The following is a 19,800-nucleotide window of genomic DNA, read 5'->3' on the forward strand; positions in this document are numbered from 1 at the left end:
GATCAGTAGTGTTTAACTGAAACCACCAAAAAGAAAAGGGCAAGGCTGCTGTTAGGAGAACTGCAACGGAGGAGCCGTGCAAATTCTCTGGAGGTGAAAGTGTTTCCTCTACTATGTTCCTAATGTCATCTTGTTCATTATCATTTACTTTATCTCATGTTCTGTGCTCTGAATGTTGTTCATTTCAGTGCATTAATTAACATGGGTAAATCATTCATTCTAATGGCAACATAAGTGTCACTACTCAAGAACACAGGAAATGGCTATGTCAAGAAAAGCTAGGAAGGCTGTTTTTCTTGGCCAGTCTGACCATGAAGCTACAGTTGACCCGCAAGCAGGAGGTTTGAGTGGAAGGTTCCTGAGTTGTGGAAAATCTATTTAGGGAGATGTTTCATGTAAAAGTATTCATTTCAGGCATGGAACTGTCCAAGGCTGTCCAACTATTATGAACCATGTTTCATAGAACAAAATGATAAAGCAGCCACTTTTCTCATTTTCTTAAAAGAAAATAGATATAGTTATTACTAGCTTTTGTATTAAATTGTTGTTTGGCTAAATATAGGGAAGGCTTTCTAGGCTGTATGTAACAGCTACTTCTTTGTCTTCTGTTGGTAAAGGGTTTTGCAAGAACTAATGACAGTGGAATAGGTCTTTCCAGAGAACAAGCAAAGGTTTACTTCTATTTCTCAAACGGTCTTCATGCTAGATTATTATAATGTGCCTACTGAGAAATGTATTTTCCCTTTGCACAAATCCAGTTGCAACCTGAGCTCAGATATACCAGAGATACCTGGCAACTGGGAACCACTAGGTTCTTCCTAATTCACATGTCCTTGGTATGGTATATGGACATTGGTCTAGAGCCCCAGGAGGCATAAAACATAAACTGTTTGTGTCAGAACTACCATTCTGCTACATTCCTCACCATCACAACTTTTCTTGGGAAGAGCTGGTAAAAATGACCTGGGTATTCTGTTATGTGAGTGTAGGATTTCCCTATTCTGAAGGTCAAGTCAAACTTTAGAAGGTCTTTAAGTCCCCTACGTCTGCCACAGAACCAGTCAACAGGACATGTTGTGGGAATTCTGAACTCAGAGCTTAACTCCTAAGTGTGCATGGTTTTATTTCAGATTGGAACTGTAGTATGTGTGGAGAGGAATTTTAAGCCTCCACCCAATCTGTTTTCTCAAAAAGCAGAGGCTTAAAGCCCCTCTTCTCACATGCCACAGCCCTGGTTTGAATTGCTCCTGCTCACTCTTGGGAATTAAGTTACGAACACAGCTCTTCAGACTAAGCTTGGTCAACATGGAGGTGCAGGTCTCAAGAGTAGTGCAGCTTGCATTCTTCCACCTTCACCAAGCTAAGTTACTACCTGGCCCCAGAACACCTAGCCACAGTGATCCCTATGACAGTCATCTCTAGTGACCTCAGCCAGGGCCAGGATGTTCTCTCTCCTGGCCACCACTTGGTGGATTAAGCTCCCGGAGGAGGTCCGGGCCCTGCCAGAGCTAGCACAATTCTGCAGGTTCTGTAAAATGGAATTATTCTGCCAAACTTTTGGTTAACATCTGCTGGGCTCTCCATCAGAAATGCCCACAGGATACATCATGAGGCAATCTACAGCCCAGCCAACCTGTTAAACATTTAAATGGTTTAACTGTTGAATAATATTGATGTAAATTACTGAGACTTTTGGAGTATATTGTATTTAAATTATATCAAAGGTCTGTGGTGTGAATTGCCCTGAGCCGCAAGGGAGGGTGGTATAAAAATGAAAGAATCATAGAATCATAGAGTTGGAAGGGGCCATACAGGCCATCTAGTCCAACCCCCTGCTCAATGCAGGATCAGCCCAAAGCATCCTAAAGCATCCAAGAAAAGTATGTATCCAACCTTTGCTTGAAGACTTCCAGTGAGGGGGAGCTTACCACCTCCTTAGGCAGCCTATTCCACTGCTGAATGATGATGTTATCTGTTCAGTCATGTCCGACCCTCGGTGATTATACAGGAAAGTTTTTGCCATACATTTTTGCCAATGACTGCTTCTTCTAGTTGGTTCATGGTCATCCCTGTATTGGCTTTGATCGTGTCGAGCCAGCGGATCCTTTGGCGACCACGTTTCCTTTTGCCGCTGACTACAGGACCCATGGTGGACAACTGTGGGCCACAAGGACATTCTAACACATTAACTGACCTGAAGATGGCCTTTGATTTGTATTATTTGTATCATTTTACATTTCTTTCTTATATTCCAGATGCCATGGCCAAGAACATTTCTCAGAGTCAGCTATCTAGCAAAGGCTATCTTGCAGCTTTCACGCCCTCCACTTATCACTGGAACACAAAAGAGCTTGCTTGGGAGTGCCCCAGTGTCTTTTTCTGGGAGCACAGCAGTTCATGGTCAACACAGAATTTTCTCTCTGCTCAGCACTGTGGTTTTTGAGTTAACATACCAGAGGGCAGATATGGAACAGCTGAAGCACCTGAAGAGGCCAAACAAGTTTCCTTTTCTGTTTGTTCTCAGGGTGTTTCTTTCTTTTATTGTTTGTGCTGAATGGGTCTGTCAATGTGCCAGTCAAAAAGGTGCAAAAGAGGAGGGGCTGTCTGCCCATAGGGCTTTCCCCCTCACTTCCCTGATTACTTGCTTTCTGCAAAGACCAGTTCAATTGAATCTCCCTCATTTTGTGGGCTGCAGTTTTAAAGTTTCCCCCCTAGCTTTTTGCTTCCCCATCTTAGTTCCCTGCAACAGCAATGCCTTATACCTACCAGGACTCGCGGCCACAAGTTCCCCCTTTGCCCCAAAGTGCACGCTCCACACACTCCACTGGCCAGTCGTACAAGGAGCTGAAGATTGAATGCCAGCAGAAAGGGGTACTTTTTGAGGACTGTGACTTCCCAGCCAAGGACTCTTCACTTTTCTTCAGTGAGAAGCCTCCTATTCCCTTTGTGTGGAAAAGGCCTGGGGTGAGCATAAATATATCTTTCTGTAAGTTCTATCACGTACAATGCTGCGAAGAACCAGATAGGTGGCTTTTTATTGATTTCTATTTAAAGAAGGAGGATCTGGCAGATATTGTGTGCACTTTGCTGTTGTGCCAAGTGGAGCTCCAGCTCTGCTTTGCTTCCTCCACCAAACTCTCCATCAGGGATCATAGAAAGCTGCTGTGGGAAAGGAAGAGAAAAACATAAACAGAAGATAAAGTTCTTCCATGTGCACAAACAAGATCTGCTACCTCATAATTTTTTTGTAGACTTTTCTTCATGCTTACAATTTGTTTCTGTAGGGAATGGGTAATGGCTAGAATTGTTTGCTAAATTCTCTTGGGTTGGGCTTTGGAAAGGCTTCTAGGGGATCCAAGTGGAATTTTTGAAAGTGGGAATCTTGAGTTTGTACTGATCTTTCCAGGAATGTTCTAGAAGTAAATTAAAATTCCTTCATTCTTCTCTAAGATAATGGGATGTGGATGTTTCTTGGTGGCAATATTAGTGCTATCAGTCCAGGAACAACTGGAGGATGATTCATATTGAAATAGACTAATAAGCATGTGCAACAACAACAACTCTTTATTTACAGACATTTTGACCAGTACAATAAATGACAGGGTACTAAGCATGGTAAGAATATATTTGTGGCTGTTTTCACTTTCAGTGTGACACAGTACATGTATTATTCTCACTGTGCTGCAGAACAAAATAGGCTCAGCTGAACTGCAACTTTCCCCCCACCCCCCATATGAATTCTCTGTCAAACCCAATACTCTGAACATTTCTTTTCCCACATAATTCCCCACAGGAAAATCTTAGTTGGCACAATGATGAAATATACTAGAAATAGTTGTTATCTATTGCCTATTATTTTACTTCCATTTGGAGGAATAATCACTGGAACAATCAATAATTTATTTATTTATTTTTAGATTTCTATATTGCCGTTCTCTAATGGTCTCATGGCAGTTTCCAACATAATCAGTAATACAATAAAACAACCCATATAAACAATTACAAATTATCACAATTAGACAGGTGCCGAATCAATCCTATAGGTGCCCTAACCCTCACTCCCCCCCTCCCCGTTCAGTCCAAGGGTCAGTTCGCTTATAGTAGAAGCGAGGGCCAGGTCTAATCAACATGGAGGGAGAATCCTCCAGTGAAAACACCCGGGTGCCGCCCTGGCCTCAACTATAAGACTGGCGGAAGAGCTCTGTCTTGTAGGCCCTGTGAAAAGCTGACAACTTCGGCAAGGCCCTCAGCTCTTCCGGGAGCTCATTCCACCAGGCTGGGGCCAGGACTGAGAAGGCCCTGGCCCTGGTCGAGGCCAGACAAACATCCCGGGGGCCTGGCACAAACAGCAAATTAGTACCCTCAGAGCAAAGAGCCCAGCGGGGGGCATAAGTAGCTAAACAGTCCCGCAAATAAGTAGGACCCAAGCCGCATAAAGCCTTAAAGGTTAGTACCAATACCTTGAACTTGACTTGGAAGCAGACTAGTGCAGATGGTGAAGCACCAGCTGAATATGGGCCCTCCATGGTGTTCTGTTGAGGACCCTAGCAGCCGCGTTTTGAACCAGCTGCAATTTCCAGGTCAGAGCCAGGGATAGGCCCACGTAGAGTGAATTACCGAAGTCTAGTCTGGAAGTGACCCTTGCATGGATCACTGTAGCCAAGTGGTCAGAGGACAGGTAGAACGCTTAGTAGCCGTGCTTGGCGCAGGTGGAAAAGTGCCGTCCTGGCTACTTTTGTGACCTGAGCCTCCATAGACAATAATCCCAACAGGGACATCCCCAAAAAATAACAAGGATGTATTTTGGTTTATTATTGTATATTTTTCTTGTTGCTTAGTCTGAGACCAGCGTACACCCCTCTAGCAAGTTGTTGTTAGGTGCAAAGTTGTGTCCGACCCATTGCGACCCCATGGACAATGATCCTCCAGGCCTTCCTGTCCTCTACCATTCCCTGGAGTCCATTTAAGTTTGCACCTACTGCTTCAGTCACTCCAGCCAGCCAGCTCATTCTCTGTCGTCCCCTTCTTCTTTTGCCCTCGATCGCTCCCAGCATTAGGCTCTTCTCCAGGGAGTCCTTCCTTCTCATGAGGTGGCCAAAGTATTTGAGTTTCATCTTCCGGATCTGGCCTTCTAAAGAGCAGTCAGGGCTGATCTCCTCTAGGACTGACCGGTTTGTTCGCCTTGCAGTCCAAGGGACTCGCAAGAGTCTTCTCCAGCACCAGACTTCAAAAGCCTCAATTCTTTGACGCTCAGCCTTCCTTATGATCCAACTTTCGCAGCCATACATTGCAACTGGGAAGACCATAGCCTTGACTAAATGCACTTTTGTTGGCAGGGTGATGTCTCTGCTTTTTAGGATGCTGTCTAGATTTGCCATAGCTTTCCTCCCCAGGAGCAAGTGTCTTTTAATTTCTTTGCTGCAGTCCCCATCTGCAGTGATCTTGGAGCCCAGGAAAATAAAATCTTTCACTATCTCCGTTTCTTCCCCATCTATTTGCCAGGAATTGAGAGGGCCAGATGCCATGATCTCTGTTTTCTTGATGTTGAGTTTCAAGCCAACTTTTGTACTCTCCTCCTTCACTCTTCACTACTCTAGCAAGTAGCATGCTGATTATAAGAAGAGCCTGGGACATGGTTTATTTGACATCTTAATGCTCACTCCATGCATTGATTCTAGACAATAGGCAGATACACTGTCTTTTGCTGCACTTCGCTGAATGGAGAAGGACCATTTAGGAATTCACAGTAAGACATGTGATTCCATAGAAAGGATATTTAATTGAACCACTGTGATGTCACATCAGGCAGCTAATCAGAGCACTTGCTTTAGTCATCCTAAATGCTCAGCTATTCTAAATATTCCTGTCTCTCTGTATGAGTCTTTTCCTCTCAGCTATAAATACTGATCCATTTTAATTCTGAAAGGTGGATGAATATGAGCATCAAATATGAATGCGTAAGAAACAAAACTCTCAAACTCTTATACCTCTGGGATTGTCTTTTCCTGTATATTCTCCCAAGGGCATTAAGATTAACACCTGCTCAGGATCCCTGGCCCAAAGGAAGAAGAAGAAGAAGAAGAAGAAGAAGAAGAGTTGGTTCTTATATGCCGCTTTTCCCTACCCGAAGGAGGCTCAAAGCGGCTTACAGTCGCCTTCCCATTCCTCTCCCCACAACAGACACCCTGTGGGGTGGGTGAGGCTGAGAGAGCCCTGATATCACTGCCCGGTCAGAACAGTTTTATCAGTGCCGTGGCGAGCCCAAGGTCACCCAGCTGGTTGCATGTGGGGGAGTGCAGAATCGAACCTGGCATGCCAGATTAGAAGTCCTCACTCCTAACCACTACACCAAACTGGCTTGGAACTGACTTCAACAAGGGTTGATGCACTCCTGAAGGAGATCGATACCCTGGAGGGACTTTATCAGTTCTGCAGGACCTGCAAAATGGAGCCATTCCGCCAGGTTTATGGTTGGAGCCCAAAATAATATCCCCCAGAGATGTTGGCTTCATCGCTGGGGAGGAGGGGAAAGATGAAAAAATCAGCTCCTCACTCCCAAACCCCGCATCTGGAATTTTAGTTGGGGGCATTAGTTGAATTAATGATGTTTTTATGATGTTATGTGATGATATGATTTAGAGTGTTGTTAATCGCCATGAGGGACATGGAAGGGTAGGCTAAAAATAATTTTATTATTACTATTATTATTTAAATCGCTAACCTAGACACGTATCAGAAATGAGTTCTCAGTTCCTTATTTTCAGTTCCTTCTTCATGAATCCAGCCACAAATATTGATGACACTTTGCATCCCAAAATAAGTTTAGGATTGCCTCGAGTTTTATAAGAGTTAAGGAGCTTTGCTGCATAAGTTGTTCCTAGGGTTACCAACCTCCAGGTGGTAGCTGGCAATATCCTGAGATTACAACTGATCTCCATGCAACAGAGATCAGTCCTTGCAAGGTAGATTAAGGTAAATTAATCACCTATGATTAAGGTGACCAGATTGTCCCACTTTTGGAGGGACATCTGGGGTACCTGACAAATTGTACTTATGTTGAAATTAAATATATATATATTATAATACTATTTTTGCATTCCATGCCTTCTATGCAACTTTTTGTTGCTCCATGTAGACCAAATTTTTAATCAAGAACCCCCCCGGTCAATGGTGTCCCGCTTTACCAATGTTAAAATCTGGTCACCTTACCTATGATATTACATGCAGCTGAGGCTCCTCCCCTCCCCCAATCCCACCCTCCTCAGTCTTTATCCCCCCAAATCTCCAGGTATTTCCCAACTGGAGCTGACAACCCTAATTCTTCCCTATTTTAAAACCTAATTTTATTGCTGGTTGCTCCAAAATGATATAAGTCGTGTTGGGCCCCCACTAGAGTGAAAGGCAGGATATAAATAAAGCCAAATAAAAATTCAGAAAATGAAGGATAAGAAATGAAGAAAACTGTATACCAAAACAAACTTTTGATCCTCCTGAATCAGACATCCTAAGACCCTGGAAACTTTTATTCTACAAGGGGGATGTGTCTCTTTTGCAAGATTTAGAGAGGTTAAAGAATTCAGTTGTTAGTGGGACTAATTTTAAACCATTATGTTTTCTTTTCTTTTGGCACAGTGCAATATATGCAACACATTGCATACTTTAAGAATGCATGCCAGGCTACTACAGGAATGTATGGCATTCCCCACAGAATTATTTTCTTTCTCTGAATTTTCTTCAGTGCTCAAATGAACACTTTTATGCTCTTTAGTTCAGTTAACAAGCTGGACATGACTGCAGCATGTTGGAGAAGCAGGTAGTGCCCATGATGAATTTGCTTTTGTTCCGTTGGCTTGACTTGCCTTTGTTCCTCCCTAACAGTGACACACTGACCAAAGTAATGTTCTCCAACAGAAAAGGCCCTGAGTAGCAGGAATACAGCTGAGTCACCTGCCCTGTGTGACATTTCCTTTGAAGCACTGAAGTGCTAGGGGTACGTGGCACAGGTGAGGAGGCCAAGCCCCTGCCCTAAATTCATGAGGCACAGCTCAAAGTCCGCAGCTTCTGTTAATTGCCTCGACTGCCGGCAGGTATTTCTCAGCATCACCTGCTGTGTAGATGTGATTGGCCTTCTTTATCACCCACTGGGAGGAAAGTTTTGCTCTACTGGCATGTGGTTTCACACTGGAGGAACATAACTTGGTCTTTAAATCCAGGATCTTTTCCTGCTCCTCCCTCTTTGCTTACCCAGGGTTGAGCCCCAGAATTAGACAGGCTTATCTCTTCTCAGAGCTGGAACATAACCACTGTGGCATGTAAAATGGTTTCCTTTGTTCTTATTTTATACAGCACCATTGGTACATATGAGACAGCTGTGAATGTCTGAGAGAGTTGGTCCCCTCAGTTGGGAGTTGTTAAGTTCAGCCCCTCTAGTTTTTGGGATTGGTTGAAGAGGACAGAGTTCAGTGTTGGTGCTGGCTGTGTTCTGACACAATAAAGCTAAGTTAGGTAATGTTTATGGCATGTTGTAGTTATTAGGTGCGAAGTCGTGTCCGACCCATCGCGACCCCATGGACAATGATCCTCCAGGCCTTCCTGTCCTCTACCATTCCCCGGAGTCCATTTAAGTTTGCACCAATGTTTATGGCATATGAAACCTCAATTCTTGCCAGATCCACAGACACTGAACAGAGGTTAAGCGGTATAAAATAAGACAGGGATCTGCATAAGGTCCTGACATTGGCAATCTACCAAAAAGGTTTCACTTGATGGGAGGGTGGTGAGGTTAGGGATGCCAGCCTCCAGGTGGGGCCTGGAATCATAGCTCATCTCCAGGTGACAGAGAACAGTTCCCCTGGAGAAAATGGCTGCTTTGGAGGGCGGATTCCATAACATGATATTCCACTGAGGTCTCTCCTTACCCCAAGTCCCACCTACTTCTGGCTCTACCCCCAAAGTCTCCAGGTATTTCCAAAACCAGAGCTGGCAACCCTAGGTGAGATGGGATAAGAGCAGTGCATGTCTGCTTCATCTGACCAGCAGCTGAGAGGAAGAGCCATCTTGGAGGAATACATTTGATGGCTTCAGCCAGCTTTCATTGCTTGATACCTGTGACCCAGCCAATTACCACCCCATCTTGCACTTAGCGTTTCTAAGGAAGGTGATTGAAAGGGCCATGGTGGATCAGCTCCTAGCCTTCTTGGAGCAAACTTCAGCCCTTGACCCATTCCAGTCTGGCTTTTGCCCTGGCCTTGGGATGAAAACAGTGCTGGTCACCCTGACAAATGACCTCCAGCACTAGCTGGATAGAGGGAGGTCAGCCCTTCTTGTGTTGCTCAATCTGTTAGCAGCATTTGATGTTGTTGACCAAGAGTTGTTGGTCCACCACCTCACTGGGGCCAGCATCTGGGGGACGGCCCTTCATTGTCTGCGCTCCCTTCTCCAGAACCATAAACAGAGGGCAGCTGTGGGGGAAGAGCAGTCGTGTTGTTACCAACAGCCTTCTGTGGTACCATAGGACATTATACTCTTCCCTGCAATATTTAATGTCCTTATGTGCCATCTGGCCCAGCTGGTCTGGTGTTTCGGGCTGGGTTGTCATCAGTATGCTGATGACACTCAGCTCTGTCTCTTGATAGACAGCCATTCTGACTCTTCCCCAGAAACATTTGCTAGATGTTTGGAAGCGGTGATTGTCTGGCTCAATCAAAGCTGGCTGAAGTATGGTGCTGCAAGACTAAAGTAGCCCATCTCCACATGGCACCTGGCAATCTGCTATTACAGTTCTATGGGACAATATTGAAATATAGTGATTTAAGTGACTAAGCAGTTAGAAAGCAGAAATTGATCACATCAATGTTCTTGACAGTTATGATTTTCAGGTGATTTTCAGGTGATTGACTATTATTATATACACCAATGTGTTCCCTGATACTTTGGCAATTTGGTAAGTGGGCAGTCATTGTTTCCTACTGCAGCAGAAAATACAAGGGACTTACCTTTATCTCTTGATAATGTGATAGTTTCATAGTAGGAAGGGGTTAGTGAATTGTGATTAAATATAAAATAATTAAATCAAATGTGAAAAAATAGTGGATTAAAATTAAAAATGTCAGCTCAGGCAATGTCATATTTTCATAGGAGGAAGTTATTTAATTTTGAAATTTAAATTTAAAAGGTCAAGGCATGTCTGATAGAAACATCTGTTAACTGCTTAGCCCTCCCTCTGGATAGAGGAGACACCATATCTCAACATGGTCATTGTGCAATATGTTCTGTTCACAAAGTACTTAACCTTTTCTATTATTTTTCACTATAATATCATTCCAGGAAATTGTCAAAGACCCTCAGTTTATTGTTGGAGGCGCTACAAGAACTGACATTTGCCAGGGGGATCTTGGTGAGTATTTTTTCATTCACAGGATTATAGCCCTTTGCTGTCTGGATCAATTGTTCTTTTAAAAGATTATCTTAATACGCACCCTTTCTTACCATTTTATATTTTGATTATAATCACTATGTTTTTCTGTTTTATCATTTTTATATGCACTGTTTTGAGCATTTTAAGAGAAAGGCAACATATAATGTTCTGACAAAAAACATAAAATATGTATTTTATTTGTTTTTGAGTCTGGTTTGCATATTTATTGCCCACATCTTTTTTTGGTATTAAATAAATTAAACTGAATAATCAGGAGGTTCAGACAAGGAAGGTTTAATAGGAATCATTGATAGTGGATGATATGGGAATTAATCTCCATTTTTAAAGCATGAACCATTCTGAATGTTTAGATCGGTGGCTTGTTTAGCCATGGTTACTAAAGGGAACCTCCACATTCAGAGGCAGTAAACCTGAATTCCGGTGCCAGGAGGCAACACCACATGAAGGCCCTGCACTTTATGCCATGTTTGTTGGCCCTCTATAACTATTTGGCTGCTGTATGGGACAGAATGTTAGACTGGATGAAATACTAGACTGATGTTCTTAAATTCTTGTTCTTCTTGATTTTCAGGTGATTGTTGGCTATTAGCCGCCATAGCATCTCTTACTCTTAATGAAAACACACTAGCCAGAGTTGTGCCGCAGGATCAGGATTTTGGACCAAGTTATGCTGGAATATTTCATTTTCAGGTAAGACAGCTCTTAAATATCAGTATAGAATAGAATAATGGAGTTGGAAGGGATCTTCTGGGTCACCTAGTCCAACCCCCTGCACTTTGCAAGACGCTCACAACCCTATTGCTCATCTTCCGGATGTTTAGACAGAATTTCTTTTGCATTAATTTCATTCCATTGGCTCCGGTTCATCCCTGGGGCACTCCACTGGTCACTCTTCTCGAAGAGGATGCTGAACCATTTACAAGTACCCTTTGGGTATGATCTATCAACTAGTTATTGATGCACCTGAAAGAATTAGGATCCATACGGCATTTTACCAACTTGTTAACAAGAATATCATGTGGAACTTTATCAAAAGCTTTACTGAAATCCAGATAAACTATGTCCACGGCATTCCCCTGATCCAAAAAGGTAGTCACTTTCTCAAAAAAAGAGATAAGGTTGGTCTGACATAACTTGTTCTTGCGAAGCCCATGCTGAGTCTTAGAAATCACAGCTCTCTGTTCCAGCTGCTCAAGGACCAACTGTTTGATGATTTTTTCCAAAATTTTGCCAGCTACAGATGTCAAGCTGATGGGTCGGTAGTTACCCAGATCCTCCTTTTTCCCTTCCTTGAAGATAGGGACAACATTCAGCCACCTCCAATCATCTGGCACCTCACCTGTTCTCCAAGAAGTGTCAAAACTAATGGACAGAGGTTCAGAGATTACATCTGCAAGTTCTTTTAGTACCCTTGGATGCAATAAATCTGGCCCAGAAGACATTGTTACATTTAAAGAAACTAGGTGTTTGTGGACTGCCCCAACAATTATCCAAGGGCACCATTCCCATCTCCCCTGTTGTGTTGTTTTTTTGGCACATAGAGCACTATTTCCCTCACAAGAGAAGACTGAGGAGAAATGGGAGTTAAGCAGTTCAGCCCTCTCTTCATCATCATCTGTTATAATTTCACTTTCTTGTCCTAGCAATGTTCCTACGGTGTCCCTATTCTTTACTAAAGAACCCTTTTTTGCTATGTTTAGCACTTCTTGCTAGCCTAAGGTCATATTGAACTTTAGCTTTTCTAACACTCTCCCTACAATAATTGGTTATTTGTTTATACTCATCCTTGGTAATAAGGCCTTCCTTCCATTTCCTAAATGACTCTTTTTTTATTCCTCAAATCATTGGAGAGCTGCTTATGGAGCCACCTTGGCTTCCTTAGGTTCCTTCCAATTGTTTGGAATTGAGCCTTCAGTATTTCACTTTTAAGAAACTCCCAGCCCTCTTGGACTTCCATCTCTTTAAATCTTTCTGACTACGGGACCCTACCCAATCTGCTTTCCTGAAGTCCAGTCAATACATCCAGCTATGTTTTCTCTTTCCCACAATTGTAAATTCCAGAATCACGTGGTCAGTATTACCAAGTGTGGCCGCTACTTCTACCTCATCTACCAGTTCTTCCCTAGTGGTGAGAATCAAGTCTAAAATAGCGGACCCCTGGTTTCCCTCTCTACTTTCTGGGAAATGAAGCTGTCAGCAAGACAAGTTAAGAAATTAATGGAGTTTGTATTTTTAGCAGAGTTACTCTTCCAACAGATATCTGGGTAATTGAAGTCACCCATGACCACTGTTTTCCCCCTCATTGAGAATTGTGTAATTTGGTCTAGGACAATGGTTCTCAACCCTCATAATGCCGCAACCCTTTAATACAGTTCCTCATGTTGTAGTGACCCCCAACCATAAAATTATGCAAGTGATCTTTCACAGAAATTGGACTGAAACTGACCAATGGCGTGAAGATAGAGGGCCATTTCGCACGGCTTCAAAATAGCACAATGGTTGCTAATTGAAAACGCTACTAATTTGGAATAACCCACGACGTCGTAGACAATCTGCAACACTCCTGAAACCGACCCGCAAAAAGCGCTTCGTTGTAGCGCTTTCAGGGGAATCCCAAAAAGTGGATTCACCCTCCGGAAAGCGATACACTCCTGCAACCAATCTGCAACAATAGCGATAAAGACCTGTGCGTTAACATTGTTGCGGTTTCTTCAAAGTCCCTCCTCCTGAGCCTGTCCTCCAAACTTCCGGCGAAGCGATCGCCATTTTTTTTCCCCGAGCAAGTGGAGATCAACGCACCGGCGAGCCTCCGTTTAGCCAGTGAGGCTTCCCAGGCTGCAGTCCCTCCTCAGAGCTGTTTACAGTCACTAAGCACAAGAAGCCCGCAGAAGCCCGTTTGCTGATGTATTTTCCCTTTATTTTTCACACTGTTTCGGCTGAAAATCGCACCCGTGAGGGGGGGGAGGGGGGATTTTTTTTTCCCACTCGGAGGCAGCGTGGCCACGATCAAATGACAGCTCAAACAGAGGCTTCCCCGGCTTCAGTCCCTCCCCTTCAGTCACTAAGCACACACATTTCACACATTCCATTCAGCCGAAAATCGGGCCCGTGAGAGGGGGGGGGATTTTTTTTTTCACTCGGAGACAGCGTGTTAACGATCAAACGATCAAACGACAGCTCAAACACCCCAGGCAGCTGGATGGGTCTCTCCGTTGCAACGAATCTACCCAGATTCGTTACAATGGGTCTGTTTTTTTTTTTTTTTTTTTTTTAAACCTTCCTTAAAGGGAAAGGGGCTGTTTGGGAGCATGCTAACGGCTGCCCATTGGCTGCTTGACAGCCAGGGGCGGGACGAGCTTGGCAATAGCGCTTCCTTTCTAGCGATTTCTGCCGAGACCGGAAGCCTGTGGGAAACGCTAAAAAACGCAACTGATTCCACTACAAAGGCAGGTATGCATAACGACGAATTCCACTATTTTAAATGGCGATTTTTCATTCAGTGACCAATTTGCAACAAAGATCCCCGTGCAAAAAGGCTCCCATTGTTCACGATTGTATATTAATTGGGGTTTTTTCTGGGATTTCTCAGTTCAGTTCTGCCTCTTGTCCCACCGAGCTGTGCTTCCACCTGGAGCACCTGGCGGGAGACTGTGCTACACTGGTAGCACTACTGGAGTGGCTGCTGGCTGAGAGGGGGTGCCTGCGGGAGGAGGTAACAGTGGCAGTGCTTCCCCTGGCTAAGCTAATGGCCCTGCCATGACCCCTGTGAAAGGGTCATTCTAGGAGTATCTCATCCAAGTCCTTTGACTGGCTTGGTGGTCTATAGCAGGCCCCCACAATAATAGCATGCTCATTTCCTACTCCTTTTATATTTACCCAAATACACTTTCACGCTCAAGTATCTGTATTTCTTCACAAGTATAAAGATTCTTAACATATATTGCAACACCTCCCCCCTTCTTTCCTTGTCTATCCCTTTTGAATAGATTGTATCCCTCGATTCTAGTATTCCAATTGGGAGTATTATCCCACCAAATTTCCATGATTCCTACTAGGTCATAGTTCCCTACTTCTATTAGGATTACTAGTTCCTCCTGCTTGTCTCCCATACTCTGTGCATTAGTGCAGAGACATCGCAATGTGTGCCCCATGGTTTTAGTTTTTGAACTTTCTTGTAAGTTAGTAGTTCCCTGCTTATGTGCTGTTCCCTGTAGGTTTGCAATCTTCCCATCTTCAGTTCTTGCTATCACTCCAGGTTCTGGATTTACATCTCGCTCCCCCTTTCAATTTAGTTTAAAGTTCTCTTGATCAAGTGTGCAAGGGGTTCTCCCCAAAATACTTTTTCCATACCTTGTGAGGTACACACCGTCTCCTGATAGTAACCCCTCATATTGACATTGTAATAACCAAATGTTATTTGGAAAAAGTTAACAGAGACTGAGGGCCTTTCTGCACAAGGACCAATGTTGCCAATTGGTCCCACAAAGCAGAAACGCTATTTTTAAAAGTGCAATCTCGGCGTTACGCATACCTGCTTTTTTAGATGGAATTCAGTAGCATTTCATTCGTTTCCCACAGGTTTCCGGTCTCGTAAACATCGCTAGACAGGAAGCGATTTTTTCTGTGCTTTGTCCCGCCCCTGGCCGTCAATCAAACGTACAGCCAATGGGCGGTTGTTATCATGCCCCGGGAAAGCCCCTTTCCCTTTAAGAACAGGTTTTAAAAAAAACACACACACGTTGCAACGAATATGCCTTGATTCTTCCTAACGTAGAGACCCATCTAGCTGGTAGCTGGCGTGTGAGCTGGTGATTCATCGTTACCACGCTCCCCTCGAGTAAAAAGAACCCCCCCCCCGAATGGGCGCGATTTTCAGCTGAAAATAAAGGGAACTTGCAAACTAGGCTGTGTTGTGCTTGGGGACTTAGGGGAGCTTTCAAGCACTTATGTGGAGGGACTGCAGCCGGAGAAGCCTCGCTGGGTGAATAAAGGCTCGCTGGTTCGTTGCTTTCTGCTTGCTCCGAGAAAAAAAAAATGGTGATTGCTGGGAACGCACAGGTCTTTTTCGCTAGTGTTGCAGATTGTTTGCAAGAGTGTAGCACTTTTTGGAGGGTGAATCCACTTTTCCCGATTTCCCTTTAAGCGCTACAATGAATCACTTTTTGCAGGACTGTTTCAGGAGTGTGGCAGATTGTGTGCGACGTTTTGCGGAACTGCAAATTAGTAGCGTTTACAATTTGCAAGCCTTCTGCTACATTAAAGTCGTGCGGAATGGCCCTGATTATGTACGGTGGGAAAAGGCTGGGCCAGTGCTTGGATGGCAGCAGGGAACCCCCCCCCCCCATTGTGCATGGCATTGCCACTGGCCTGGCCCTCTCCCAGCCTTGGCTCGCTGTAGGGCCTCCGATGCTCCGCAGCAAGGGAATGCTGATTTTCTCAGCTTCCCTTTCCTGCCATGGGCACCATCGGTTTTCAGGCCAGGCCAGGCCTGTGCACATAGGGAAGAGTTGGACCATCCAGGCCCAGCTCCCCGTCCTGTCTACAGTGTTCCAGCAGGGATGAAAAATGCCGCAGTCAGCTCTATGGTGCTTCACAGCACTGCAAGGCTGAATGGGGCATTGTTTTCTTTGCCAACACAATCCCACCTATCTGCAAAGAAGCTGTCCCTGCCCCCCCCCCCCCGCCGGTGCTGCAGAGCCTTTCCACCCCAGCTGCACCCATATGGATGCAGTAATCCAGTGTGGACAGGGTGCGCCACAATACAAGGTCCCCTGTGGAGATTCGGGAAGCAGCTGAGCATGTTGTTCCACTACAAGAAACTGGTGGCAGCCCGGCGCAGCTGCTGCTATGCATAATTGGTCAGACTGGTGTTTTTGGGAAGTTGAAGTCATGTTTCAAGGCCAAACGGTAGAAGAGAATATTGAGAGGTATTTACAGCTACACTCAGCTGAGAGCTGCACATCCTGCCAGAAGAGGAGATGATGATACATTTTAATCCCACTCTTCCTTCAAGGAGCTAAGGGTGGCATACATAGGTCTCCTCTCCACCATTTTACCCTCACAATAACCTTGTAAAGTGATATTTATGTATACTGCCCCTCCCCATGGACAGGCTGAGGGCAGTTCACAACATAAAACTTACAGCAATAAACATTATTATCATTCAACAAAACCATAGCAATAGAACAGTGGCACCTTTAAAATCAACGAAATTTAATTCTGCTGGTCTTGAATTCTGTTGGTCTCAAACTTTGTTCTATTGCTTCAGACCAGAATGACTAGCCTCTTGAATCTTGTAAAATAAGTTAGGCAGACAGAGTGTGACTGGCCTAAGGACAGCCTCTAGATTTATGGAGTGGTGTTTAATGCTCTGCCTTTAGCTGAGTAGAGGGGGGGTAGAACCACCCTATCATAATTTACAGTTTGGGATTGTTGAGAGTTTCATTGCAGATACTGTGTACCAAAAGACAAGAGAGAAATATTTTAATGAATAATAAATTAATGAATGGTTTCAAATAATAATTTAACTCAATGAGTTTTAAAACATTGTTAAGCTTAACGGGGTCCCCCTCTGACTATCCTCAAAAGCCTATGAAGAGGACTATGGGACCTGCATGTACAAAGTCATATTGTTGAGCTGCCTAAGACTGAGTGAAGAAGTTGACTGGATCCAACCCACAAATTGGCACCTTGGTACCTGGCATTTCTTTAAAACAACATTATGCAACATTATGCTTCATGGTATTACTGTAGCACAGCTGACTCGATAAGTAGTTATGTGCTTGCTCTGTAAATGGGAACAAATTCATCAGAGTTGAATCATTGCCTTGCAGGGGGTTATTGATGCACCCCAATAAAGACACCAGCACATCCATTTTTGGCATTAAACTGGCCACAGCCATTTCTTTTAACAAACAAGCACGCCTCTAAACATGGAATGGGATCATGCCCTCTTGCGGTCGGCCAACTGCAAGGCAGCCCTGTCAGAAGGCCCTTGATCTTCAAGAGGCCAGCTGATCCATGGGAGGTAGCTACTGGTTGCAACCCAATGGGCAACCACCTCTGGGTTGCCAACCGCCACCTGGAAATGCGAGCTCTCCCCTAAGCTTTGCATCCACGCAGTCCCTTATGGGCCCCCAACCTTAGGGGAGGTCAACACACAGACTAAGCCGCCCCAAACCGATCCATCTCATGTACCACTAATCACAGGCAGTGACAGTTAACCTATATTCCATCTGTGCAACAACAAAACACTGTAACTTGCAATAGTAAATATTTCTTAACCATTCATAACAAGGGTGGGAGGGTGAGATATTGCTGCACCGGCTCTGAGGAGGGAAAGAGACAGGGACCGCAGCGCATGCTCCTTAAAAGGAGACATCCGCACGGCCCTCATGCCCCCTTCTGCTGTCATCATACCACCATGCCACGTGCTGCCTCAGAGGCTGTTGGGCTGGCAAGGCCAGCATACTGCCAGCGTCTTTCACGGTGCTTTACCCAGCACCCTCGCTGATTCTCATGTACATTTTAAAAAAAGTAAAGCTTGTACTTCATTTACTCAACTAGTTCGAAGAGTAAGAGTAACCCTTTTGGTTCCTTCTTGGCAAGCTCCAGCCTAGAGGGAAGCCATACAGACTCTAATCTGGCCTGTACTAAGCAAAAGTGCACCATGTTACTGTGATGGTAAGGGGACTTAGAATGAAAAGCTCTCCACTTATTCCCTATTTACCTTTCCCAAACAGTTTTGGCAGCACAATGAGTGGCTGGATATTGTTATTGATGATCGGTTGCCCACCTTCAAAGATCGTTTGGTTTTTCTACACTCGGCTGACCACAATGAATTCTGGAGTGCACTGCTGGAAAAAGCCTATGCCAAGTAAGCCATGTTGTTTCTACTTATATTTTGCTGCAGTCTAAACTCTCCTGGGTCAGAGTGTTGTGTGTGTTCAGTGAAAGGCTTCTTCAAGGAGCTGGGTCAGATCTCAATGCATGTCATTTTAGTTCTGCTGCTACCACTCTGTGATCTTTTAATTTTCATTTTGCCTTAGAGGTATTTTATGACCCTTTGTCTTGGTTAGTACCATTCCTCCAGACAAGGTAACTGTTTAGTGTTCACACAGATCAACTCTTCTACTGCTGCTGCTGCTGCTGCTGCTGCTGTGACTTAACATTCTTGTTTATCGCCAGCAGTGCTCCAAGCTCTGATTAGACCATAGCAGTTCCACACCCAAAGGCTTATAGCAGGAGATCAGGTCTTAGTGAAGAGGGACAATGGAACATCATTGTCATCACAGTATTAGGAGGCTAAAATAGATCCTGGAAGATGAAAGTATTTTGGTTAAAACTGGTATGTGAGAATAAATACAAACAAGGCAAAGTATGGTAGACTGAAGTAAATTGAAAGATGCCAGTAACTCCTTCCACATATCTCAGGCAATAGATGACCATTATATTGGGGGCAGTGTGCACTGGACACTTCTTGCTTGGTCTAACTTTGGAATTAAGTATAGCAAGTTTTTGAATTTTGTGAATAATGGTCTAGTGCTGTGCTTTTGCCTCAGAGTTTGGCCTGACGTGGAATTTGAAAGCATATCGGGAGATATGAAGGAATAAAGTCAAGGGAAGCAGCCATAGGAATTCTCAGGCAGTGGGTCAGTAGATAACATCTAGCACTAGTAGTAGACAGGTGCCGCTAGTACTGTCCATATTTGGCAGATGAGCCCTTAGACAAATGAATCTTGTTTTATGGTGTGAGTTTTTAATTGCCATTGTTAATCAGGTTGAATGGGAGTTATGAAGCTCTGAAAGGTGGAAGTACGATAGAAGCCATGGAGGATTTTACAGGAGGAGTTGGAGAAATGTATGAAGTTAAAAAGGCTCCAGAAAACTTCCCTGAAATCTTAGAAAAAGCTCTTAAGAGGGGCTCAATGGTGGCCTGTTCCATTGAGGTAAGTAACCGCTTGAGCATCGCAGTGCTCCCCCTTGACCGCTGAGCCTCAGCTGCCACTCCTTCTGTTCTCCTCAATCCCCAGAACCCCTCCCCTGGTACCTGAGCTACTAGCACCCTACCTGTCCTCAGATCACTGGCCACCGTGATTCATGCAATGGTCACTCCCAGGTTAGACTTCTGTAACTTATTCTACTTGGGCCTACCCTTGTCCTTGACCAGGAAATTGCAACTGCGCAGGTCCTCACCAAATCATCTTGGACGGTCCATGTCCAGCCTTTGCTGAGGCAGCTGTATTGGTTACCAGTTTGCTTCTGGATTAGGTTCAATGTTTTGGTTTTAATCTTTATGGCTACATATGGCTTGGGCCCTACATACTTGAGGGATCACTTACCTTCTTGTGCCTCCCACAGGG

The 19,800-nt window shown here is 44.3% G+C and overlaps 1 protein-coding gene across 1 annotated transcript in view; it reads left to right on the forward strand.

Annotated features, from left to right (window-relative positions):
• Window positions 1-2,643: 2,643 nt before the first annotated feature.
• The window catches only part of CAPN9 (calpain 9), a 47,324-nt gene continuing 30,167 nt past the window's right edge, over window positions 2,644-19,800 (forward strand). The window contains exons 1-5 of the mRNA XM_077346505.1: window positions 2,644-2,964; window positions 10,327-10,396; window positions 11,010-11,128; window positions 18,181-18,314; window positions 19,218-19,386. Of these exons, the coding sequence (XP_077202620.1) occupies window positions 2,752-2,964; window positions 10,327-10,396; window positions 11,010-11,128; window positions 18,181-18,314; window positions 19,218-19,386 (705 nt within the window). The 5' untranslated portion in view covers window positions 2,644-2,751. The remainder of the gene's footprint in view (window positions 2,965-10,326; window positions 10,397-11,009; window positions 11,129-18,180; window positions 18,315-19,217; window positions 19,387-19,800) is intronic.

Source organism: Paroedura picta, chromosome 1 (assembly GCF_049243985.1).
Source record: "Paroedura picta isolate Pp20150507F chromosome 1, Ppicta_v3.0, whole genome shotgun sequence".
Classification (NCBI taxonomy): Eukaryota; Metazoa; Chordata; class Lepidosauria; order Squamata; family Gekkonidae; genus Paroedura; species Paroedura picta.